This window comes from Puma concolor, chromosome A3 (genome assembly GCF_028749965.1).
Source record: "Puma concolor isolate L17-30 chromosome A3, mPumCon1.1.hap2, whole genome shotgun sequence".
Taxonomy (NCBI): domain Eukaryota; kingdom Metazoa; phylum Chordata; class Mammalia; order Carnivora; family Felidae; genus Puma; species Puma concolor.
In genome coordinates, this window is record NC_141669.1 from 35,198,214 (window position 1) to 35,224,956 (window position 26,743).

Below are 26,743 nucleotides of genomic sequence, written 5' to 3' on the forward strand. Positions count from 1 at the left end.
GTCACTAAGCCTCAGTCCCTATCAGCAATGAGAATGACAGAACCAGCAGCAAAGGTTGCTGTGGGTACTACATCAGGGAATCCCTCCCAAAGTGCCCAGCATGACCTAAGCACCCATAAAGTCAGCTGCCCTTACTATCTTTCAAATTTTAGCTAATTTGATAGGCAAAAATGTTTTCTTGTTTAAATTTGTATTTCTTAAACCACAAAGATGATTATGACCATTTCTCCTCACAGATTTGCTGGCTTCTCAATGATGTATTCATTCGGCCAGCAGATTGTGAAAGTCACAAACCAGTCTAGTCCCAGCACTCTGCTGGGAGCGCTATGGGCCTCCTATGGCAGGCAGTGTCTTCTCCCCAGGGCTGCTGCGGGAAGATCCAGAATTTGCCACAGCTCTGGGGGGCCTTGCTTAGCATCCAGACCTCCCTTGCTTCATCCTCAGGACTGGCTCGTGGCTGGGCTTAGAGGACCAGGACACTGGAGGTAGTTGAGGATAAGGAGGGCTCAGTTTTCCAAGGGGTCGGGCACCTGATGGTGGGTCCCAGGAGGCCTGCACACCCAGATCTACCCTCAATGGGGCCACCCCCCAATTCAGCTACTGGTGTGGTGGTCAAGTTTAACAAATAGTAATATGAAACACACTGTTAAATTTGAAGTTCAGATAAATAATAAATAATTTTTCAGTATAAGTACATCCCAAATATTGCATGGGACATACTTACACCAAAAAAATATATTAAAAATTGTATTGAAAAAAACTATTCATTGTTGGGGTGCCTGGGTGGTTCAGTCGGTTGAGTGTCCAACTTTGGCTCAGGTCATGATCTCACGGTCTGTGAGTTCGAGCCCCACGTCAGGCTCTGTGCTGACAGCTCAGAGCCTGGAGCCTGCTTCAGATTCTGTGTCTCCCTCTCTCTCTGACCCTCCCCCGTTCATGCTCTGTCTCTCTCTGTCTCAAAAATAAATAAACATTAAAAAGAATAATAAATAATATATAAATAAATAAATAAATAAATAAATAAATAAATAAATAAAACATTTTAAAAAAAGAAAGTCATGGGGCGCCTGGATGGCTCAGTTGCTTAAGTGTCTGACTTCGGTTCAGGTCATGATCTCGCAGTTCATGAGTTCAAGCCCTGCATTAGGCTCTGTGCTGACAGCTCAGAGCCTAGAGCCTGCTTGGGATTCTGTGTCTCCCTCTCTCTCTGCCCCTTCCCCACTTCCTCTCTCTCTCTCTCTCTCTCTCTCTCTCTCTCTCTCTCTCCCCCAAACAAGTGAACATTAAACAAAGAAAAGTCCTTAAAAAAAAAAAAACTATTCATTATCTGAAATTCAAATTTAGCTGGGTGTTTTTATTTTATCTGGTGACAGTTAACCTGCTGCAGGTTAAACTAATAGTTCAACTAATAGTTCAACTAATTAGTTTCCTATAGTTAGGAAACTAATAGTTTCCTATTAGTGCTATAGCAAATTACCATATATTTAGTGGCTTAAAGCAATACAAATTTACTCATAATTCTGGGGGCCAGAAGTCCAAAATCAGTTCCACTGGACTAACATCATGCTGTTGGCAGGGATGGTTCCTTTTCCAGATTCTCGAGGATGCCTTCATTCTTTGGCTCACGGCCCCTTCTTCTGTCTTAAAAGATAGCAGTGTAACAGCTTTAAATCTTTCTCTCTCTGAATCTGACATTTCTACTCTTACAAGGACTCTTGTGATTACGTTGGGCCCACTTGGATAAACCAAGTTAATCTCCCCTTCTCTAATTGTGTGATTTAATTATGTATGAGGTCTCTTTTACCATGTAAAGTAATATATTCACAGGTTCTGGGAATCTGGATTTGGACATCTTTGGGGTGTCTTTATTCAACCTATTATATCTGCCCGGAAACCAACAAGCATTACATTGTTTCTATTGCATTCTAAATTCCTAACTCCAACTCTCCACCCCAATGTCTATAATAGCACTTGGCGTACTATACTGTACCTATTTCATAAATGTCTGTCTCTGTCTTCCTACTCCCCTGCTATGAGGATAGACACAAGACCTATTCCTCTGGTCTGCCCTGTGCTTGATACGATGAAGATCGACATGTGTGCTTGAGCAAATGATGATTGAATGTGTACATACTGAGCTGTAAATTAAGGTGTGCCTCTACAATATACTTATGTTACCAAAATAAACAAGCAAACATGCTGGGTGTGAATGCGACTCCATGCGCAGAGAGATGGGCTCTGGACCAGAGAGCTGAGCAGCAGAAGGAAGAGAGATGAGGGGCAGGGAGCCTTGGGTAGGAGAGAAAAAAAATGAGGCAGAAAGGCAGGAGTGCCCTAAGCCATGGCCCTTCCCTGGTCAGTGTAAACCTAGGAGGTGGTTATGAATGCAGTAGGGCTCCCCAAGCACACCATGAGGCAAACATTTGAGTGCAAGCACGCTATTTGAGAGAAGGCCTTAGGAAGTACAGAGAGAGTAATGAGATTGGACCAAGGGTGTGTGTTGATGTGCTCTGGGGGCACCCAGGGCTCCACCTCCTGAGGGCCCTCAGAATTACCCCACACAGGGGCGCCTGGGTGGCTCAGTCGGTTAAGTAGTCGACTTCGGCTCAGCTCATGATCTCACGGTTCATGGGTTCGAGCCCCGGGTCACGCTCTGAGCTGACAGCTCGGAGCCTGGAGCCTGTTTCAGATTCTGTGTCTCCCTCTCTGACCCTCCCCCGTTCATGCTCTGTCTCTTTCTGTCTCAAAAAAATAAATAAACGTTAAAAAAAAATTTAAAAAATAATAATACACATTAAAAAAAAAGAATTACTCCACACAAATGGATCTACGGAAGACATTCATCGCCCCTTGCTTGGGTTGTGAATATGAGACCTGTTTTCAGGTGAACTGAGGGGACCCCCAATGGAATATGGCAGGACCAACCAGCATCCACTCAAAGTGGTCTTACAAGGTAAGATTACATAGATATACACCTCCAATTTTATTTACTTTTATAACGTTTAAAGATTTTATGGGGTGCCTGGCTGGCTCAGTCGGTGAAGCATGTGACTCTTGATCTTAGGGTGGTGGGTTCAAGCCCCACATTGGATACAGAGATTACCTAAAAGTTAAAATCTTAAATAAGTAAATAAATAAATAACTACATTTTAGGGGCGCCTGGGTGGCCCAGTCAGTTAAGCGTCTGACTTCGGCTCAGGTCATGATCTCACAGTTTGTGAGTTCGAGCCCCGCACCGGGTTCTGTGCTGACAGCTCAGAGCCTGGAGCCTGCTTCGGATTCTGTGTCTCCTTCTCTCTCTGCCCCTCCCCAACTTGTGCTCTGTCTCTCTATGTCTCTCAAAAAATAAATAAATGGAAAAAAATTTAAGAAAAATAACTACATTTTATAAAGTTTTATAAAAAAAAGAGGAATATTTCCATTTTGAATTTTTTTTCAACGTTTATTTATTTTTGGGACAGAGAGAGACAGAGCATGAACGGGGGAGGGGCAGAGAGAGAGAGAGACACAGAATCGGAAACAGGCTCCAGGCTCTGAGCCATCAGCCCAGAGCCCGACGCGGGGCTCGAACTTACAGATCGCGAGATCGTGACCTGGCTGAAGTCGGACGCTTAACCACTGCGCCACCCAGGCGCCCCGGAATATTGCCATTTTGTAAAAAATATAAATAATTGCAGGAAATATACATTCTCTACCCCTTAAAGTCCGTGTTGGACCCCTTGAGAATGACTGGTTTTCAGCCCCCAAGGCAGCTGTCATCTCGATTCTCCCAGTCTGATTGATGTACAGAAAACATCCCACTGGAATTTCTGACTTTGCTCAACTAAATTCTCCTCTTTCTCCCAACCCCTGGTTGGGCCACAATCACTACGTAGTTATCACTTTCCAGCCTTGATTCATCAGAGTCCATCTCTGATAAGTGGTTCTTCTCAAAGGAAAATATCTGAGTAATTATAAATTCACTGAGTTTCATTCTAACAGAATGAACTTTGTTTCTTTTATTTTCTTGCTTAATTAATTTTGTTTTATCTGTTTTCAAAAAAAAAATTTTTTTTTTAACGTTTATTCATTTTTCAGAGACAGCATGCAAGTCGGGGCGAGGCAGAGAGAGAAGGAGACAAGGAATCCGAAGCAGGCTCCAGTCTCTGAGCTGTCAGCACAGAGCCTGAGGCAGGGCTCGAACTCACGAGCTGTGAGATCATGACCTGAGCCGAAGTCAGATGTTTAACCGACTGAGCCACCCAGGCGCCCCTATCTGACTGGTTTCAGACAGTGACTATCCCACACTGGGACTGGTCTGTGTGAGTATCTGCATTCATTCCTTGGTTCTTGAGTGTGAGCCATGAAGAAAAACGCCATCAAACTAGTTGTCATAAGTGACAGGACCCCTCTGAGTATGAGGAACTCAAGTGAACTGCCAGGCTCTTTGGCAGTGGAATGCCACCTCTTGGGGTCCATGACAACAAGACAGCTGCTCCCAGGTGCAAATGAAGAATAACAACCCTCCCTGAGACTCTGCAAGTTTGGTAGATAAGGGTTTCGTGGATCACACAATAACCATCACAACTCAAAGTCACTGAAGCCACCTCTCCTGTCTAGTTCCTTGAAGAAAGAAAGAAAAACATAGAACAGGTTTTGGTTTTGGTTTTGGCTTTTTCACTTATTCGTGCCACGAATTCTTGTTGAGTATCCATGATGGGCCAAGCACTGTGCAGAGTACTCAATCAGAGAAAATGTGGAGGAAAATGTGTGATACCTGAGATGCTATCCCAAGTCTGCTCTGAAATAAAACAAACAAGGGTGGGAAGGAAACAGAAAAGGGGAGAGGAAACAATCTCCGCCCGGGAGAAACACTAGCGACACAGCCAACTGGTGCCCACACTGAGAGTGGCAGACAAAGTTTAGAAACGCATGGTATTGGGGCACCTGGGTGGCTCAGTCAGTTAACCGTCCAACTTCGGCTCAGGTCATGATCTCACAGTTCGTGGGTTCAAGCCCCGGGTAGGGCTCTGTGCTGACGGCTCAGAGCCTGGAGCCTGCTTCGGATTCTGTCTCTGTCTCTGTCTCTGTCTCTCTGTCTCTCTCTCTCAAAAATAAATAAACATGAAAGAAAGAAAGAAAGAAAGAAAGAAAGAAAGAAAGAAAGAAAGAAAGAAAGAAAGAAAGAAACACATTGTATCGCATACTATCCAAAACCTCAAGGAACAGTTTTTCCATAAGTAAGCACTGCTCACACACACACACACACACATTCCAAATGTCCTACTATCTGTCACATACAGTGGAGTGGGAGGGTTGCATTTTTGTTTACTTTGGCAAATCTAAATTTGGATCTAGGGCCTCATCACAAAGGCTGCCTCACAGACCCTGGTCCCTGTCGTGCACGTGTCCCTCAGGCAGCAGGCCCTGGCAACGTGGAGAATAGGCCAACCCACTAACGCGGGCTAAAGGCCAGGCCTGGGGTCCCCTGCCAGATGCTCCGTGACTGCCCACCATTCTGCCCTTTGACTGAACAATCTGTCTCGCAAAAACAATTGCCATTCAGTGTTCAGGAGATGAGCACCAAGTGCAAAATATTTACCATCCAGAAGTTAAGCTTCGGCACAAAATTGGTTGCCTCCTCAGTGAATTAAATTCAATTAGCTGCCTCCTTATCTCAGCTGTGCGTTGTAATAGCTGGTGACACCCGCCTCTGCCCACGTCTATGTAAGGGAGTTCGGGGAGCGGGGGGCGACGCGGGCACTTGGTGGGGTGTGCCGTCGGCAGACTATTTTGCCGCAAGACGATCACCTCCTTAGCAGCAAAGGAATCGTCGGCTTTTCCTCCACATTTATTTCCGCTGAGGATTTTGCTCCCCCTGCCCTCCCCACATCCACACTCAGCACTCAGAGAGCGGCAGGAGACCACTCTGCTCTGACAACCGTCTCTGCTACTGACATTATCTCCTAATTATCTTCTCAGCAGCGATGGCTGGGTACCAGTCCTCAACTTGTGCAAAATGATTCTCATACCCCATCTGATTGGGAGGAAAGGAAAAGTCTGTCGTTCTTCGAGCTTCTCGGGGCTGTTACCGCTTTTCCAAAGGAGCCTAAATAATGTTCACAACAATCAGAAGGGAGAAAACACACACGTTACTTCAAATGACCATTACTCAGAGCAGGAGAACGTGTTCGCAGCCAGATGAATGTTTCTGTACAGGGTAACTCTTATCCTCAGCAGACCTTCCAAGCACCAGGGCCATTAAGTTAATGGCCTGAAACAGAGCCCAAAGACCCGTGTTTTTTCTAAGACACTCGCTCTGCGTGGTGGGATGTACTGGAAGCTTCAAAACAGGATTGCTATTATTTTTTTTAGAACAGATGACTTTTTTCCAACAGCCTTGAGGGACGCAGCTGCACAGTCCATGGCAAGCTTTGCAAGGGAGAAGCCAGTTTGGCCTGGAAATCAGGTGGCTGTGTTTAAAGGTCAACTTTAACAGGTTTGTCCTTAGAGAAACCAAGGCTGGAAGTCCCTCCCCCTCTCCAAAATCCCTCCCCGACCTCAAGCCCCTTCTCCGGCCTCTAGTCACCTCTTGGTGACTTATGCCAGTGTCTGATTACCTCAGCTTGTTTCTTTTCCCCCTACTGCCAGTGAAGAGCCAGTTGGTCAGATAAATGGAGCCTAAAACGACTGAGCTTTGGGTAACTCCTCTTAGTTTCATAAACCCAGAATCCTGGCCCGCCACGTTGGTGGTTCAAGGGGAACCAGTAAAGGGCTGCGGATGGAAACAGCACCCAAAGTGTTTGCAGGCCTGACACCTTGGGTAAGGACCACTCACAGAGTTCCACTGTGGGTCAGTCAGCCACCCTCCTAAACCATTCCTCCTCAGGGACTCTCAGGGGACAGTCTCGGGGAAGGACAAAGGCCTGAGAGTTTGGCACAAGGCACGCCACGATGTTACTTGCTTCTTGAAGATCTGGTCAACAGCTTTTAGACCTCCAGACCAGAGCAGGCGTGGGAGTTTGCTCTAACTGGGAACTGGAGCTGGAGCTTTGGTTTGACTCTGAGCCTACTGTGTAATTATCTACAAAACACCTACTGGTTTAATAACAACAACAACCGGGCCATTTTCTTTCACTTTGCAAAAATAAAGTTATTAGAGTAACCTCCCAAGCCATCAGATTACTGGTCCTCAAGCCTCAGAATTGCTCAGGTAAAAGGAACTGTCTAAATTTTAAAAAGCAACATTAACGATTCTATTACTGGCTTTTATGAGAGAAAATGTTGGAAGAGGGTGTTGCAAAGCCCAAGCTGAAATATCCTGGCTTCTTTTTTCCAAAAATACAGCAGCCGGTGCTTCCTCAAGCCTCCTTTCCTCCATCCTGTCCCCCTGCCCCCCAGCTCTGCAGGGTGCCGGCTTTGCCTGTCTCTGGAGTGTGGTCATCAGCAAGGCCACCCCCCTGCCACTCTAGGAAGCTGGGACACATGGGTCATCAGCTGGCCTGCCAGCTGATGTTTATAACTTCGGGCCTCTGGTATTTCTTGTAAATAATTGGGGGAATAAATGCCTCCCCAGTGCTAGTCTTTCCTTATTCAGTCCTCAAATCGCACAAAGGTTTGATTTGTTGGCCAGTTACTGCGTGTCCTACAGTGGAGGAGAGAAAAATGTAATCCCGGTGAAGAAGTATTAATCATTGGCGAGGACCTGCAAGGCACTGAGGTGGGCCCGGAGAATGCCAGCATGAACAAGCGCTGCCTTTGGGATGCTGAGCAAAGACCAGTCCTCACTCTTGAGGAGCATAGAGCCCCAGAGACAAACGGCAGGTGCTAGTCTGTGACACGAGGCTGGCCAGGTCAGGCTGTGGCCAAGTGCTCGGAGGCAGCAGAGGGAGCCCTTCCCAAAGCGGGGACGGGGGAAGGCTTCCAGGAGGCTGAGCTGGACTGAGATACACAGGATTTCTGTAGGGAGAGAGAATGACGCGGGGACATAAGGCAGAAAAGTGCTAGTGTCCGCAGAGGGAAGGAAGGTTTCAAGGAAAGCCAGCAGGGGCGTGCAGAGGAGCAGAGAGATGGGCTGTGTCTGCAGGACAGGCCACTAGGGGGGCGTGGAGGCCATGCTGAAGAATCTGAGGCTGAGTCTGCACTCTGCCCATATTGGGCAGCCACGGAGAGTTTAAAAGGGAGGGCCTCTGTCTGATACTCGCGCTCCCTGTGACTGAAGCGTCCCCCTCCTCCTGCTGAGGACCTCTCACCTTCCAGGCATAAGGAGTAAGGCAGGGAGAGGGCCACCACCCGGCCACCAGCTCTCTCCTCACCCCACCAGCGACAGTGCAAGTGCTGGGGGCTCTGACACCTGGGTTGGTCCCAACTCTGATCACACTGCTCTGCTGCGTGACAGCAGGTCAGTCCCGCCCCCCGTCTGAATTTCACTCGGGGATGTAAGTTGACCTCTGAGGTCCTGAACCACTCTAAGAGCATCTTCATGATTTAGGGACAGCCCATGTAGGAACAGGGGCATGGCTATGGGGTGCAGCTCTGCCTCCCCTATTTCCCCCGTGGGAGGAAGGTCAAGGGGGAAAGACCAGAACCATCCCTTTCACCAGTGGCTAACACACCTTTGCACCAAACCGCAGCAATTTACCTGTATCTATGGGCAGCTTTAGGGCTCAGCAACTGGTAGTGGTGGACGCAGAAACCAATAAGCCTGAAGCCACAAACGATAATGACCGCCGTTACCAACGTGTGCTGGGCACCTTACATAAGGTCTCCCTTAAACCTTAAAACAACTTGTGTGCTAGATATTCTGTGGATGGGAAATCCGAGGCTAAGAGAGGTGAAGTAAAGTGAGCAGCAGACTCCACAAGTGGTGGAGCAGGTCGGTCCGGCCCATCCCGTACACTGTTCCCAGATTCATCCTTCCGAAGCAGGTTTGCCGAAGCAGTTTTGCTCTGTGTCCGGTGTATGAACTTCCTTCCGGGGCCTACCCACCAATCGGGAAACAGAGTCCAAACTTCTTAGCATCGCACTTCGAGACCTATTATATGGTTCCAGTCTTCTCTCTACTCCCCAAACCTTGAATTACCTGTCATCCTGAGACTGTGCCCTGCGTGTTCTCACGTCTGGTGTCGGCTCACCTTGCCCCCTCCATCTATGATATCCCGGTGCCATATGTGCCTGTCAAAACACCCCCCCCCACACACACACACCTGTAGACATCAGCTCCGTGTCGTCTCCCTGGAAGCTCCAGCCTCTCCACCCAGCCCTGTGTTTTCCCTGCACCAGATCCTCCTTTAAGACACTCAGCATTTTGAGCCAGACAAGTTTGTGTTGCACGGAACACTTCCCAAGACTGCAGGATGTTCAGTATCCCTGAACCTGCCCAAGCCCTGTGCCAAGAGATGATCCCCAGCGTTTGTGACAGTTAAAATAATATCCCTCGCATTTCCAACCACTCTCCGGATTGAAACCTGACTGCCTTGGGTAACAGTGTATTTACGTGTCTATCTCCCCCAGTGGACTACTCATATCTTGAGTGTAGGTATTATTTTTGGGTTCGGCTTTGCATTTCTTATAAGCCAAGTGCAATGCCCTGCACATTTCAAGCACAGGTATGTCCACTGAATGTACATAGAGGACAGTGGTTTTATTTCCCTACTTTATAAGTACACTGATTTTTTAACTTCCATAGTCAAAGAGAGCAGTAGTAATCCCCATGCCAATACAAACCCTTACTGGTTCTGTCATTTAGTCACCTAAGTTTTTATTTGATTCTCTGAACATTAAGAATCTAGAAAATAGGGGCGCCTGGGTGGCTCAGTCCATTAAGCATCCGACTTCAGCTCGGGGCATGATCCACCAGTTCATGAGTTAGAGCCCTCAGTCAGGCTCTCTGCTGTCAGCATGGAACCTGCTTCAGATCCTCTCTCTCCTCCCTCTGTGCCCCTTCCCCACGCTCTCTCTCTCTCTCTTTCAAAAATAAATAAACATCTGGGGCACCTAGGTGGCTCAGTCAGTTAAGCCTCAAACTCTTGGTTTCAGCTCAAGTCATGATCTCCCAGCTTTGTGGGTTCAAGCCCCGAGTTGGGCTCTGTGCTGACAGAATGCAGCCTGCTTAGGATTCTCTCTCTCTCCATTCTCTCTCTCTCTCTCTCTGCTGTTCCCTCACTTGTGCTATCTCTGTCTTTCTCAAAATAAATACACTTTAAAAATAACTATTTTTACAAAAGTTCCTATATCTGCCATTCACTAATGCATTCATTCACTAATACAAAAACTACAGAATCTCCAAGAGAACATAAAGATATTTATCCAAGCTCCTACTACTGGCCGATGTGGAACAAGTACATAAAGACATCTGAAGCTAGATCCCAACACTGACAGGTCCTGACATTTCCAGCTCAGGCAGGGTCACTTTCAGAAAACACCACCTTGCTTCTGGAGCCTAGCGTCCAGGCTTCACCTTGCAGCCAGGTAGATGCACAGGGTAAATCAAGGCTGCTTGCTTGAACCTCCATCAAAGCTGGCACAGCCTTTGAGTTTCCAGAAATAGGTCATGATTGGCACGGAAGTAGAAGAATGTAATGTCTTTCTGTCTCCAGTATGAAATTTATGAGGACCAGAATTTGCCCGGGGTGGGACTCTGGGAGACTGAGTCAGCTCTCTGAATCCTACACAGGAGATGGCCCAGGACTGCTACAAAAGAAAGAGCTGGAACGGCAGTAACTGGTAGCAGAGATAGGCACTGGTCTTGGGAGTCAAGAGGCCCAGGTCCTGATCCTGGCTCCAGCTCCACTAGGCATGTGACCTTGTCAAGTCAAGTAACCTCCCCGAACTTCACCCATGGGGTGTGATATTACCTGCTTGCTTACCTCTACGGTAGTCAAATGAGTTAATATATACAGATATGCGTTTTATTTATTTATTTTTGAAGGTTTATTTTTGAGAGAGAGTACGTGAGCGGAGGAGGAGCAGGTGGGAGGGTGGGTGACAGAGGATCTGAAGCGGGATTTGTGCTGAGAGCAGCGAGCCTGATGCGGGGCTCAAAGTCATGAACTGTGAGATTCTGACCCGAGCTGAAGTCAGGACCCTTAACTGACTGAGCCACCCAGGCGCCCCTTATTTTTTTTTTTAAGATTTTATTTTTAAGTACTGTCTACACCCAAAGTGGGGCTCCAATTTGACAACCCCAAGATCAAGAGTAGGGCATGACTGCAGGTTGACTCCACGAGGAAAAGACTGCAAAGACTATTCCTGAAGGAGACTCAGGCAGTTGTGTTTCCTTCTGTCAATAGTAAACAAAACACAATTTTCACATTCTTTGTCCTCCAGATAATAAAGCAATTCGTATTCACTACAGAAGAGCAGAGAGCAAAACCAAGAAAACCTAGTATATCCACTGTCTTAGTCAGCTCAGGCCGCCATAACAAAATACCACAGACCGGGTGCCTTTAACAACAGACATTTACTTTCTCACAGTTCTGGGGGCTGAAAGTCTGAGATCAGGGTGTCGGTGTGGTCGGGTTCTGGGGAGACCCTTCTTCTTGGCTTGCAGACAGCTGCCTTCTAGCTTCGTTTTCACCTGATGCACGTGCAAGTGCCCAGAGAGAGACATCTCTCTTCTTCCTATAAGGCCTCATTCTATAGAGAATTAGGACCCCTCCCTTATGACTTCATTTAACCCTGATTGCCTCCAGACAGGCCCTATCTCCAAATACAGTCAGTCACGTTGGGAGTCTAGAGCTGCAACATATGAGTTAAAGGAGACACAATTCAGGCCATAGCACCCACAATCTCACTTGCCTGGAGAAAACCACTCTTTATCCTTAGAGGTGTATCCTTAGTAGGTGTATCTCCTACTATTCTCCTAAGTGCACGGATTAAGAGAGAGAGAAAAACATGACACCATGAGGAATAGTTTGTGGCTGGCTATTTTCACTCAACAGTATATGGTGACAGTCTTTCCACATCATCAAATTTACTTTCCCCACATTGATTTTTAGTAACCCGCCTATTCCTCGGTATGGCCGCATTATTGTTCCTATGGTCCCAATTTTAGCCTTTTAGTTTGCAGCCAACTTTCCCCATTACAGAGAGTGCTGGGATGAACAGCCTTGACTGCTTCCTTAGGACAGATCACTGAGAGTGCAGGTATAGGTCAATAGGCCTGGGCACTTCTAAATACTTTTTTTTTTTTTTAATTAAAAATTTTAAAGTTTATTTATTTATTTTGATAGAGACAGAGACAGCATGAGCGGGGAAAGGGCAGAGAGAGAGGGAGAGGGAGAATCTCAAGCAGGCTCCCAGCTGCCAGCGCAGAGCCCGACGCAAGGCTCGAACTCACAAAACCGTGAGATCGTGACCTGAGCTGAAACCAAGAGTCAGATGCTCAACCGACTGAGCCACCCAGGTCCCCCTCTGAAACCTTTGATGAGCAGTGTCAGAACATCTGCGCTCATTTATACTCCCACCAGTAGCAAATGAAAATGTAGCCTCACTTTTTTCAACATTAACTTTTTATTTGGGGATAAATTTCTACCTACAGAAAAGTTGCAATGACAGTACAGAGAACAGAGTTCCTATATGCCTATTACCCAGTTTCTCCTAGGGCTAAATAACATATTACCAAACCATGGTGCATCTGTCAAATCTGAGAAATTAACACTAATACATTACTGTTCACTCAACTGCAGACCTAGTTCTCACTTCACCAGCTTTTCTGCTAAGGTCCTCCTACTCTCCCAGGATTTAACCCAGGAAACCACGTTGTGGGGTTTTGTTTGTTTGTTTGTCATACTGCATTGTGTATTGCGTGGCATCACGCAGCATTATTTACAATGGCCAAATTATGGAAGCAGCCCAAGTGTCCATGGACAGATGAGCGGGTAAAGACGATGTACACTTTTTAACTCTTACTTTTTATCAGCTACAGGAAAATCCCCTGGTGTTTTGGGGGCCTGCTGTGTCTAATGCTAACTAGTAATTATTGTTCATTGCTTCAGGGTATGTCTTGTTCCAGCCTATGCTTGTGGCATCAGCAAAGTTACTGCGATACAAGGCAGTGAGAGTGATTTAGAGAAATTGACCATTATGGTTTATCTCCCCAAACTCTGTAAAATGCCAAGGGGAAGGCTCTTTGTGTGGGAAAGGTCATGCATGTGTTCCCACAGGGTCTCTCATGTCACTGTTAGGCAGGAATCATAAACAACAGCATCACAATTTGATTCTGCTCTATATTTGGAAAATTTGGCTCCTCATTACAAGGCAAGCTGATGCTATCTTATTTAGTTCATTCTTTTGCTCATCTCCTGTAATCATTAAATTACAGAGCCATATTTCCAAAGCTCTAGGGCGGGGGGCGGGGGGACGGATTAGGAATAAAATCTTTTAAGCTTCTGCAGAAAAGATTTGGATTCGTTTACGAATGGTGGGTGCAGAGCCTGGGGAATGATCTATTCCCAGCCGACCTAGGTGAATGATTTGCTTCATTTTCCGTGGCTCTGTGATGTTCTCTTTTTAATGCAGAACAAGGATGGCACCTTTAATATTCTGTTCCTGAATGTATCCCTGATGGCTCCATGACCCTATCCCCAGAGGTAACAGTGAATGGAGGAACTAGAAGTCATAAAATATAGGAATGATCAGAAGGGAGAAAATGAAAGCTGAGAAAAGGCTGCTGGGTTGTTTATCAAACTACCCTGAATAAGGCCGTTTTGATCCCACGGAGCAGCTCTGTGCCTTTCTCAGCACTGTCTATTTGAAAGTCTTTGTTCTTTCCTTAGAGAGACTGTTTCTCTTAGGTGATTCAAAAACTTAACAAATATTTAGTGAGCCATTAGAACAATTCTCAGGCCAGCATTCATAGGACTTATCTCCCAAGCTCCACATCTATCTGAAACCATGATTGATTTGCTTATATTTTCATTTTCTCTGAGAGTCCAATTTGGACACTTCCAGCAAGTGACGGTGGGGACAACTATTTGTTTCTTCAGGCAGTCTAGCCTCAGCTTAGGATTTCCCCCAGGCCATCGCCACCGGCCCCTATTCAGAGGGGAAGTAATATGGGACCAAGTCTGTGGTTCTCCTGGGGAATCTTCTAGAAGGACTCTACTGGTGAGAGCTGCTACAACTGTCTCCTCCCAGGCAACTCTGCCAGGATGTGGCTCTGCAGGCCAGATTTGCATTCCAAATGCAGGACCCACGTGCCTCATTATATTGCGTGTCTTAATTAAGAATGCGAGAGAAAAATCAGAGCAGAAATACATCTCTAAGATGGTATTACTGATCCCGTAGCCTCCTCATGGAGTCCCCCAAGGACCACCCTCCTCGACTGTCCTTACTTCTGTGACCAGGAGGCAAGCCCCTGAGAGCTGCCTGAGGACCAAGGGCAAACGGACGCACAGCCCCCACAAATCACAGCTAACCAGCATGAGCTCAAAGTCTCAAGCACCTTCTAGCGTGCAAAGGTGTGCTTGAGGTTGGCTTGTTTAAAATCACCTTGGGGACCAAGGACTGGAATTGATGTCCCTAAGTATTGCAAGTTGCGGAGAGCTCAGGCAATAAAAGGAACAGCCAAATTTCTTGCTTATAGCTTCCTTCAGGCTGCACCTCCAGACCTCCTCATTAATCAAAGGAGTTAACATCCAGACACATTCATTTCTCTTATCTATCTTATCTATCTACCTACCTACCTATCTAGAACATGATCAAGAGAGAAGCAGAGGGAGAAAGAGAGAGAGAGAGAGAGAGAGAGAGAGAGAGAGAGAGAGAGAGAATCTTAAGCAGGCTCCATGCTCAGCTTGGAGCCGGACGACGTGAGGCTTCATCTGACAGCCCTGGGATCTAGACCTGAGCCAAAATCAAGAGTTGGATGCTTAACTGACCGAGCTACCTAGGCACCCTCATCTCTCTTTTTAACACTTTATGTCTCGTGTCTTTGATTAATTCAATCAATAAAGACGATTTCATGGTGCCAAGCGCTCTTATTAGTATCTTAAAATTTGGCCTCTAATTTTACCCACCGGGGATATAGCAGAATCTAGGGGGATCTCTTTGTTCCTAATGAGCCAAGCATCTGAAATTGGCAAAAGGATTCTTTCACCAGTTCTATTCAAATGAAGTCAAGATGTACAAAAGCCCATGCCTGGGAATCCGTCCTGAGAAAATGGTTCAAAATGTTGGAAATGCGTTTGGGGAAAGGGGCCTTGTCTGCCATTTGCTCTTTGTCCGTGCTGCTGCCTGCTGCCCGCACCCTGCTCTGCCACGTCACTGGGTCCTTCCCCCCTGCTTCTCAGACCTTTGCCTGCACCACAGCCGCTCACAACCTGTAGCTCTGAAATCCCCTTCATTCCCTTCAGTGTCAGGGGACGGGGGACTCTTGGGGGTCCAGGGGTGGGCGGGAGTGTGCTTACTGCCTGGTATCTTATAAATCATTCACCAGGGATTCTGAAAAGTCACCAATACCGCACGACTGTGGTGGGTGGCAGGTTCTGGGATTGCACTGCACTGCCGTGTTGGTGAGGACTGGGTTTGGCCATGCTGAGGTAACAGACCGGTGCTTACAAGCCCAAACCGCCTAGTTTACTAGCTTTTACTAGCTACGTCACTTCAGGCAAGTTAGGTAACCACATCGTGCTTCACTGCTCATGTGCCAAACAGGGACAGTAATAGTACTGACTTCATAAGTTGGTATAAAAATTAGTATATAAGCCAAGCACTTAGAGCAGTACTTAGCATGTGATAGTGATTATAACGATAAAACAGAGGGGGGGAAAACCCCAAAGAATTTTCTTCTGTACGTTAAAAAAAAGGGGAAAAAAAAGTCCAGACGTAAATAGTGCAGAACTGGTATGGGAGCTTCATGGTATTATTAGAGCCAGACTCCTCTCTTTCTGTTCCTTCTTCAAGGTCACTTCATAACACAAGATAACTGCTGGAGCTCCAGTCATTGCAGAGTTCTCTCAAAATCCTCCTCCTCAGTGCAATGCTGGGCAATTCAGCTTCCTTTTTGTGCTGCCCTCACCTAGATTTGAACACCCAGGGGTCTTCTTTTTTTTTTTTTTTTTTTTAATTTTTTTTTTTCAACGTTTATTTATTTTTGGGACAGAGAGAGACAGAGCATGAACGGGGGAGGGGCAGAGAGAGAGGAAGACACAGAATCGGAAACAGGCTCCAGGCTCTGAGCCATCAGCCCAGAGCCTGACGCGGGGCTCGAACTCACGGACCGCGAGATCGTGACCTGGCTGAAGTCGGACGCTTAACCGACTGCGCCACCCAGGCGCCCCCACCCAGGGGTCTTCTACAACCAAAACGCTCATCAAACCAATCAAGCATTTCTCGAAACCAAAGACTGGATAAGCTGGTGGGTAGATCCATGTATTTCTCCTGCCCCCTCCTCTTACTCCTCCAAAGCATCAGTAAAGGGATTTGGAAAGGATGCAAACCCGCAAGGGCCATGAAGAGACAGAAGAGGGGATGGCAACAACAATATTTTGGAAGCCAAAAAGCAGATGGGGAAGTGCCGAATGATTTAGGCATTTCTGAGAAAGCTGAAATAGAAGCCAACAGGTAGGAAACAAACACACACACAAACAAAACAAACAGGAGTCCCTTTTACAGCCCACCCCCAAAGGCTCAGGGATTGGCCAACAGGTACCATGGGTAATGACGGTGAAGGTGGAGCCCAAAGCAGGATTGGTGAAAAGGCTGTTTCAGAAACAGCTGGAGGGATACCAGGCTGGCTTAGTTGGTAGAGCATATGACTCTTGATCTCAGGGTCGTGAGTTCCAGCCCCATGTTGGATGTAGAGATTAGTTGTTTTTTTGTTTCGTTGTTTTTTTAATTTTAATGTTTATTTATTTTTAAGAAGGAAAGAGAGAGACAGAGTGCGAGCAGGGGAAGGGCAGAGAGGGAGAGGGAGACACAGAATCTGAAGCAGGCTCCAGGCTCTGAACTGTCAGCACAGAGCCCGCCGCAGTGCTCGAATCCACAAGCCATGAGATCACAACCTCAGCTGAAGTCGGACGCTTAACTGACTGAGCTACCCAAGTGCCCCTAGAGATCGCTTAAAAAAAAAAAAAAAGCATTTAGACCCCCAGATCCCCTCTCCTGGGTGGTGGTCTTCCCCTTACCCCAGCTAGAAACTTGAGGTCTATTATCTGGAGACAAGAGAGGGTCTCGGGTCTGAGAAACATGACCCATGTTTTCAGTTGGAACACAGGGTAATTGGAGGATGTTTAAGTGTTGAATATTGAAAGCCCAAACTCCTTCTCCCACTGGCTCCCAGGTGTATACTCTCCAAGGAGGAAACTGGCTGGATGCATCTTCTCAGGGAATGAGACTTCCTGACATCAGGGAGACATCAATAGGACCCAGCCGATAAGGACAAGACCCACAAGGTAAACAATCCACAACTGGCAGAGATTCCAATCAGTCTAGGATCAGCCTCTTGGGAAAGAGATCAAAAAACCCAACAGAAACTACCTGTAATGAACAAAACTTAAAAAAAAAAAAAAGACAAAAAAACATGGCATAAAGAAACAAGGTCAATGACATCATGAATAAACAATCAGACAAATCAAGGGATGTGGGACACATCACAAGACAGTTGGCCAAGTCTCTTGGAGTCAGTTTGATGACAAAAAGGGGTATGAGGGGGAACCCGCTTTAAATAAAAAAGATACAACAACCAAATGCAGTCTGTGGTATTTGATTGGATCCTGGTTTAAAAAACAAATTGTAAAAGATATTTTTGGAACAACCCAGGAAATTTGAATTAATACTAGGTGTCAGAAACTAGGGACCTTCCTTTTTCCAGGTGGCCGGGAAGATGGCGGACATTCAGACTGAGTGTCCTACCAAAAGCAGCCAACCATCTTTCAAAATAAGACGAGGGTCCTGCTAGGAGAAACTGGCTGGAGAAGTTCCTGCGATACTACAGAAACATCGGTCTGGGCTTCAAGATGCCCAAGGAGGCCATTGAGGGCACCTAATATCGACCAAAAATGCCCCTTTACTGAAGTCTCCATCCAAGGGCAGATTCTGTCTGGTGTGATGACCAAAACAAAGATGCAGAAGACCACTGTCACCTCCACCACATCTGAAAGTATAACCACTTTGAGAAACACCATAAGAACATGTCCGTGCACCTGTCCCCGTTTCAGGGATGCCCAGATTGGCGACACTGTCACAGTGGGCAAGTGCTGGCCCTTGATCAAGACTGTGTGCTTCAATGTACTCAAAGTCACAAAGGCCACTGGCACCAAGGAACAATTCCAGTAAGTTCCGAGACTAGAAGTCTGCCCACACCCCCAAAGGAAATAAAGTTATTTTCCCAGTCAAAAGAAAAAAAAAAAAAGAAAAAAGAAAAGAAAGAGAAAAAGAAAAGAAAAAAAAGAAACTAGGAAATTAGTCTACTTTAAAAAAAGTACTGCTTATTATTGAAAGGTATGTGATGAAGTTTATTTTGGAGAATGCCCTTACTTTTTGGATTGCTTCTGTGTCTCCCTTTCTCTCTGCCCCTACCCCACTCATATTGTCTCTCTCAAAAATAAAATAAGCATTACAAAAAAAAAAAATGAGCGACGCGTAACTGACTGAGCCACCCAGGCACCGATGGCTTTGTTAGTAATGGTATAAAACTGAAAAGGACTTAAATGTCCATTGTTTAGAAAACTGGTTGAACGAGCTAAAATATAGCCACACATTGCCATATAAAGCAATGAGGAAAAACTCTAATTATTGACATGGAATGGTCTTCAGGATATACTGTTTAATGAAAAAACTATAGTGTGCTACTTTTCACATGGGAAGGAAGGGAAAATACTAATTATATAAGCACTGGAGGGCGCCTGGGTGGCTCACTCAGTTGAGCGTCTGACTTTGGTCAGGTCATGATATCATGGTCTGTGAGTTCGAGCCCAAAATCGGCTCTGTGCTGACAGCTCAGAGCCTGGAGCCTGCTTCGGATTCTGTGTCTTCCTCACTCTCTGCCCCTCCCCTGCTCATGCTCTGGCTCTCTGTCTCTCAAAAATAAACATTAAAAAACAAAACAAAAAAACACTGGAAAGCAAATCATCAACAAATAAAATGGTTAGAAGCAGGCAACGGGGCAGGGGAGGAAGGGGGTCAGCACTCACTTACACACCGATTATATAGTTTCAGCTTTGGAATCATGGTTTCATAACCAAAAAATTTACTGGTAAAGAGAAAAACCCCTAGGTTTACAAAGACTGAAATAACGTGAGAAAGTCTTGTGATATTAGGTATAAATGTAATACTCAACATCTTATGTTCCACATGTTTACAACAGTGTGAAAAAATAGTCCTAGCCTTGGCATGGAATAATGACTACAAGGGCATGGGATACAGAGTTACAGAGTTCTCCTTGCTTGTGTTCTCAATACTCTCATGCATCTGAACTCATTTAATGATGGGAAAAAAAGAGAATCGACTTTTTTTTTTCTAGAAAAGTACTTTAGTTATGAGCAAAAAAAAAAAAAAGTGAATTAGAAGTAAAGAGAATCGACTTTTAAGAAGCCGCAGCTGGCCGTGCTCTGTACTAGAAGAGCTTGCATTTGTGAGCCCCTACACTCACCCTCACACATATGCATTCCATCATGTAATTCTCATATGACAGCTCCAACCGGCAGATGCGTCTTTAAAATCGAGGCAAGGTAACAACGCTTTGGAGTTGGACTCTGAGACCAGGGCTTCTTGCCACAGATGCCTCCATCATTTTGGTGGGCGGCCCTCATTTTGTTCAGGCCAGAGGTGAGAAGTTGGCCCCTCCAGGAAAAGCCCTGGGAAACGGGATCTAGTTCCAACATCCAGGACACACCGAAGTCCTACCATGAGTTTTTGAGACACACGACATTATGAAAGACTTGGAAAGGTTTCGATAATGATTATGACCTTCCAAATGAAATAAACAAAAATCCTCTAAAGAAGCCAGTCCTTTAGAGACCTAAAAAAAAAAAAAAACACACAGGAAGAGTCCAAGAAATGTAGCAGCTGCTTCCAAAGGAAACCCCATTACAATTTAAAGCTCTGGGTATCTATGACACATGTAACCTGATTATTAATTCTGAAATGGCCTTGGAAGAACACAATTTACAAAAGTAGAAGGTTTATCCCTTCCTCTCTGCAAGTGAGGGGATCCACAAGATGCCAACGAGCTACAGACAGGCACACAGAGATGGAAGATGGAGGGGGAAAGCTTCCCATGGTGTCCTGGGGGCAGCACAGGGGGCTCATTCCAGGGACTCAGGGCCAACAGGAGTCCTACTTGCATCAGGATCCCAGAGCTCCCAGGAGAAATGGGAAAAGAATTTCTGACAGATGGCACCGTGAACAACACTGCCCCAAAGAAGAGAGACAACGGCTGCCCGACCTTCTGGGAGCAGGATGGGAAATGCCTCAGCCTCAGCATCTTTTCAATGTTCATTGCCCTACAATGTTCAGCTTTCTGACTTGCCTGTTCATATCCTTTGCCCATTTTTTAAAATTCTGGGTTGGCGCTTTCTTTTTGATTTGTAGAAGTTCTCTATTCTAGTTCTCTGTGTCACAGGATGTTAAAAGAGGGCTCTTCCTGCTTCAATTCTAATCTTCACTCAGAGGTACTGATATGTTCTATACCAAAATACCAAAGTGGGCATGCGGCTTGCTCTCCATATGCAGAATTTACAAAGGAAATTTCAGAAAACTAGAGTCCTTAGCCAAGTCAAGAATAATGGGGGCGCCTTGGGGGCTCAGTTGGTTAAGCATACAACTCTTGATTCCGGCTCAGGTCTTGATCTCACCATTTTTTGTTTTTTTAATTTTTTTTTAACGTTTATTTTTGAGACAGAGAGAGACAGAGCATGAATGGGGGAGGGGCAGAGAGAGAGGGAGACACAGAATCGGAAGCAGGCTCCAGGCTCCGAGCCATCAGCCCAGAGCCCGACACGGGACTCAAAATCACGGACCGCGAGATCCTGACCTGAGTCGAAGTCGGATGCTTAACCGACTGAGCCACCGAGGCGCCCCTTGATCTCACCGTTTGTGAGTTCGAGGCCCGCATTGGGTTCTGCGCTGAATGCAGAGCCTGCTTGGGATTCTGTCTCTTTCCTCTCTGTCCCTCACTCTCTGTCTCAAAAATAAATAAACAGCAAAAAATAATAGAAGAGTCAGAGTGTGGAGACAGAAGAGAAATTTCTGAAGAGATTTCTTCGGAGGCTTTTTGCCCTAGAATGAATAGTTGCTGGCCCATCTCGGCAGGAGGCACAGGGTTGCTTCCTACTTTGCCTCAATCCTAGAGAGAATGGACGTATCACTGCAACACCACTCATGGAGCTCGCCGTGTGTGTTCCTATAGTTGGGGGTCTCTGTGGATCAGCATCAGACTCTTGTCCAGGAAACCCAGAGAGCAGGCATGAGAACGGATTGCTTAGATGGGAGAGCCAAGAGACTGCTGCTGCTTTGGCTCCCTATTCTGAGTTCATCAAGAAAAAGGATGCAGGAGTGTTTCCATGAATAAAATGAGGGCAGTGTGGAGAGGGCTGGCAATGGTCCTGTCCAATGAGGCTGTGGTCCTGTCCAGTGGGGCTGCTTGAAGAAGCAAAGGGGACCCAGCAGCAAGAAGCTAGAGATGAATCCCGTTCCTAGGGGGCTAGAAGGAGACACAGCAGCCACTCACCACAGAACACATCTGGGAGGGTGGAGGGACCTGCAGGAAAGAGGACCCTGAGAGAATCTCCTAAGAGGGCCATGAAAGTGTCCCCGAGAGAAAAAAAAAAAAAATGCTTTAATCTCTGCCAAACCCATAGCTCAAAGCCATGTTATGAGGGAGCCCTGCTCATTCCTTCCCTTCTACCCCTGGGCCATGGAAAGATAAGAACCAAGGCTAGGGTGTGGGGTCTGGAGAGAGCCCAAGACAATGACCTAGCAAAAACACTAACTGCCCCCTTCTTTCTCACTTCAGGCTGCCCACTCAAAGCAGATCTAAGTTGGAGGAAAGAAAAACTTTCTACATTAAATCAAGTTCAAAGTTTTTTGTTTTTTTTTTTTTAAAGATTTTATTTTTAAGCAATCTCCACACAGGACGTGTGATCAGCCCTGAGGTCAAGAGTTGCACGCTCCACCAATTGAGCCAGCCAGGCGCCCCAAGTTCAAAGTTTTAAGATCTTGAATGGGTAATGTTTATAAACCGAGAATAGGCTTATGCATTAAAGTGACTCTAAGAATGCTATCTAAGAATGAATGGAAAAGTCTCAGACTTGCCAGAGTTTTAAATCTAGGAGTAGGAAAAGATTACACCATTGAAAAAATTTTTTTATTTTTAAGTTTATTTATTTTTGAGAGAGACAGAGAAAACGAGTGTGGGAGGGGCACAGAGAGAGGGAGAGAGAGAATCCCAAGCAGGCTCCGCCCTGTTAGCACGGAGCCCGATGTGGGGCTCGAACTCACAAACCGTGAAATCATTCCCTGAGCCAAAATCAAGAGTCCATCGCTTAACCCACTGAGCCACCCAGGTGCCCCATTAAAGAGAGGTTGGAGCAATGGGGCATCTGGGTGGCTCAGTGGGTTAAGCGTCCAACCCTTGATTTTGGCTCAGGTCATGATCGCACGGTTCATGAATTCGGCTCTGCACTGACAGCACAGAACCTGCTTGGAATTCTCTCTCTCCCTCTCTGCCCCTCCCTGGCTCATACACACCCTTTCTCTCTCTCTCTTTCAAAATAAATAAATAAATTTTAAAAAATACAAATAAAAAATAGGGGTGCCTCAGTCAGTTAAGTGTTCTTGATCTCAGCTCAGATCATGAACTCACGGTTTGTGAGTTCGAGTCCCCCATAGGGCTCCATGCTGACAGCACATAGCCTGCTTGGGATTTTCTCTCTCTTCCTGTCTCTCTACCCCTCCCCGTGCTCTCTCACTCTCGCAATAAGTAAATAAACATTTAAAAAACTAAAAAATTTTTTAAATTTTGAAACATTAAAAACACTTTTAACAGTTTTCAAGTTTTGTTTTCATGCTCAGATTTTCAATTCATCTGGAAGTTGTTTTTGGTGTTAAAAAAGGATCAAGTAAAAAAGGGTGCCTGGGTAGCTCAGTTGGTTAAGCATCTGACTCTGGATTTGATTTTAGCTGGCGTCATGATCCCAGGGCCATGGGATGGAGCCCCATGTCGGGCCCTGCACTGCGCGGGGAGCCTGCTTAAGATTGTCTCTCTCCCTCAGAAAGAAAGAAAGGAAGGAAGGAAGGAAGGAAGGAAGGAAGGAAGGAAGGAAGGAAGACAGAAAAAGAAAGAAAGAAAAAGAAAGAAAGAGGCAAGTCATTAGCGCTATCAACGAGATGTGAATGAAAATGAAGCGTGCCACTTCCAACTAGAAATCTTAAGATCCTGCATGCTTCGCCATCTTCTCTTTTTTCCTCTGGCACGAGAATAGCAACATCTCAAGATGAAGGCAGCTTCTTCACCCTGGCTCCTGGAATGAAAAGGATACGGCCAGAATCACAGCCAATCTGTGAAAGACATGTAATGTGAGCAAAAAATAAACTTTTCTGCTTGTAAGAAATGAAGATTTAGGGGGTTGCTGGTTAGCACTGCATAGCTTCGTCCAAGGTGACTGATACAAACTTCAAGCTGTCAAGTGTAAATACATTTTAAAAATATTTTTATCACATATTTTATATCGTTTCTAAGTGTTTAGAGTAAATGTGAAAATTACATACCCACTGTGCTTTTCTTTTTTTATCACGGTAAAATATACATAAAATTTGCCATTTTAACCATTTCAAGTGTATAATTCAGTGGCATTAAGTACATTCAAAATGCTCTGAATGGCAACCATCACTGCCATTTCCAGATATTTTCATCATTACAAACAGAAACTCTATACCCATTCAACAATTTCTCCAGTCCTTCCACCCCAAGCTCCTGGCAATCCTCTATTCTGCTTTTTGTCTCTACAAACTTGTATATTCTAGCTACCTCACATAAGTGGAACCCTACATTATTTGTCCTTTTGTGTCTGGCTTATTAACTTAGTATAATGTTTTCAAAGTTTATCCATGTAGGAGCATGTATGAGAAACTCATTCGTTTCTAAGGCTGAGTATTGTTCCTTTGTGTGTGTGCATGTGTGTGTGCGTGTATGCATGTGTGTACCCCCAACATCTCGTCTGTCCATTCATCTGTTAATGGACATGAGTTATTTCTACCTTTCTGGCTACTGTTACTATGCATTCTTAATTTAATAGTAGCTAAATACATACATGCTATTATAGAAAAAGGTCTAAAATATTACACAAGAAACACTACCAGTGGGTGTCAATTTATTTATTTAAAAAAAAAATTTTTAATGTCTATTTATTTTAGAGAGAGAGAAAGAGACAGAGCACAAGCGGGGGAGGGGCAGAGAGAGAGAGACACAGAATCCAAAGCAGGCTCCAGGCTCTGAGCTGTCAGCACAGAGACTGACGCGGGGCTTGAACTCATGAACTGTGAGCCGAAGTCGGATGCTCAACTGACTGAGCCACCCAAGCACTCCTGTTGGGTTCAACTTAGAATGGAGAAAACTTTTGGTCTTCATTCTATATATTCTTATATTATTTAAATTTGTTTTAATTTTTATGCAACTTAAAAAATAATAAAGAGTTTTAAAAATAAATGTTTCCTTTTGATGAGAAGCGGGACAAACAAGAGACATAATGAGTCACTGAAAATATGGTTTGGTTTTGTTTTTATTAACTTTTTTTAACACTTACTTATTTTTTGAGAGACAGAGACAGAGCATGAGCTGGGGAGATAACAGAGAGAGAGGGGGAGTCACAGATTCCAAAGCAGGCTCCGGGCTCTGAGCTGTCAGCACAGAGCCCGATGCGGGGCTTGAACTCATGAACCACAAGATCACGACCTGAGCCCAAGTTGGATGCCCAACCAACTGAGCCACCCAGGTGCCCCTGTTTTGTTTTGTTTTTAAATAAACTCTATACTCAACGTGGGGCTTGAACTTACAAACCTGAGATCGAGTCATGTGCTCTACCAACTGAGCCAGTCAGGTTTCCCTGCAAATGTGTTTTTAAAAATTATTTGTAAAAGGGGTGCCTGGGTGGCTCAGTCGGTTGAGTGGCCAGCCCCTGATTTCGGCTCAGGTCATAATCTCATGGGTTCGTGGGTTTGAGCCCTGTATCAGTCTCTATGTTCACATCTCGGAGGCTGCTTCAGATCCTCTGTCTCCCTCTCTCTGTCTCCGTCTCTCTCTCTCTCTCAAAAATAAACATTAAAAAAATAGAAAATCCTTTAAAAAATTATTAGTCAAAGCTCAGGGTGCCTCCACTAGTGGGCCAGCAACAGAACTTCCATAAATGAAGAACATTAATTAAAAATTAAAACTACCCTGCAGGAAGCTGTAAATGACTAAATGACACTCTTCCACATGATACTGTCACTTTTTTTCTCCTTTAATTCTCCTATTCTTCTGTATCAGATTTTATGGGCCATAATGATTAATGATTATTAGTAATAACAGTCCTTTTTGGACAAAGCTGAAGCTCATTACAGTATCATATTCCCTGAGCCTAAATGTGATTAAGAATACACTTCATTTCAGCTACATCATTTGCAGTAAAAACGCTATCTTGTGTAACTGCTCCTGGTTTTTAACTGAAAAAGCTACTGGGATTCCAGCTGTTCACACTGTGGAACACTGTTCCTGGCAGGCCCCAGGGAGCTCTCCTCCGCATCTCCCAGGTGCTTGAGAATGATGTTCCAACCCTGCTTCTTAACATCCTTGGAAGAGGTTACACTCCAGCAAATGGCAACCTGGAATCAAAGATCTGCCAGGCGGCCGGACGGCCTGGAGTGACGCTCAGCTACGTCCACCTTGTATGCAACGTGACCTGAACTTTCTGCTCTCGATTTCACGTTCTGGGCCAGTGGGACACAGCTGCCGCGGTAGAAGCAGCTACTCACAGCGAGCCAACAGTGGTGCTCGGGGCAAAACCCGACCGGGCTTCCAGGCCAGCACCACTCACACGAACCCAGGCTGCTGGTCAGTTTTGACCACAGATTCCCTCTCTTCCACGGGGCAGTCCGCCCAGGGTGAAGATTCAGCCATCGAAGAGCTAGGTTTAAATTTCAGCCGAAATTTAACTAGAGCTCCCAGTGGCTGAGTCCAATGATCGCTTCCCAGTCTTGCGCTCTCCTGACTGTTGGGAGGCACTCGACATTGCAGGGCCCCTCACCCTCCCCTCCTCCTCTGGCCTCATTTGCTAGTCTCCTGGAGGTGAATGCAGGTTGCCTCCTCTATTCCCTCAATACTCCCTTTCAGAGGAATTTCTTTCTTATCCTATTCCAGACTAGCTTCTATTTTCATCTATGTGCCAAGGATTCCCAAATCCTGACCGCTTGGATGACTCTAGATTAGACCTCTCCCCAGGGCTTCAGGCAGAGTCACTAGCATTTGGATGCTGCCCAGCCTCCTCAGATTTCACGTCCAAAATGGAGTTAACTCCCACTCTCTCCCTGTCTCTTGTCTCTGCTACTGGATCCTCTCTTATCTCGCTTCTTCCTATCTGGGTGATGAGTTGGTCCCACTCCACCCTTGACTTAGCTCAAACAGTGACCCTCCTTGGTGCGCCTGGGAGGCTCAGTCCGTTAAGTATCTGACTCTTGATTTCCGCCCAGGTCATGATCTCACAGTCGTGGGATCAAGCCCCAGGTGGGTCCCTGGGCTGGGTGTGGAGCCAGCTTAAGATTCTCTCTCCTTCTGCCTTTGCCCTTCCCC

The 26,743-nt window shown here is 45.8% G+C and overlaps 1 protein-coding gene and 1 pseudogene across 1 annotated transcript in view; one reads left to right on the top strand and one right to left on the bottom strand.

Annotated features, from left to right (window-relative positions):
- Positions 1–1,349: 1,349 nt before the first annotated feature.
- KCNG3 (potassium voltage-gated channel modifier subfamily G member 3) overlaps positions 1,350–26,743 on the bottom strand; it is an 84,680-nt gene continuing 59,286 nt past the window's right edge. The window contains exon 4 of the mRNA XM_086700473.1: positions 1,350–1,641. Within this exon, the coding sequence (XP_086556599.1) occupies positions 1,513–1,641 (129 nt within the window). The 3' untranslated portion in view covers positions 1,350–1,512. The remainder of the gene's footprint in view (positions 1,642–26,743) is intronic.
- Positions 17,785–25,860, top strand: LOC112864136 (small ribosomal subunit protein uS17 pseudogene; annotated as a pseudogene).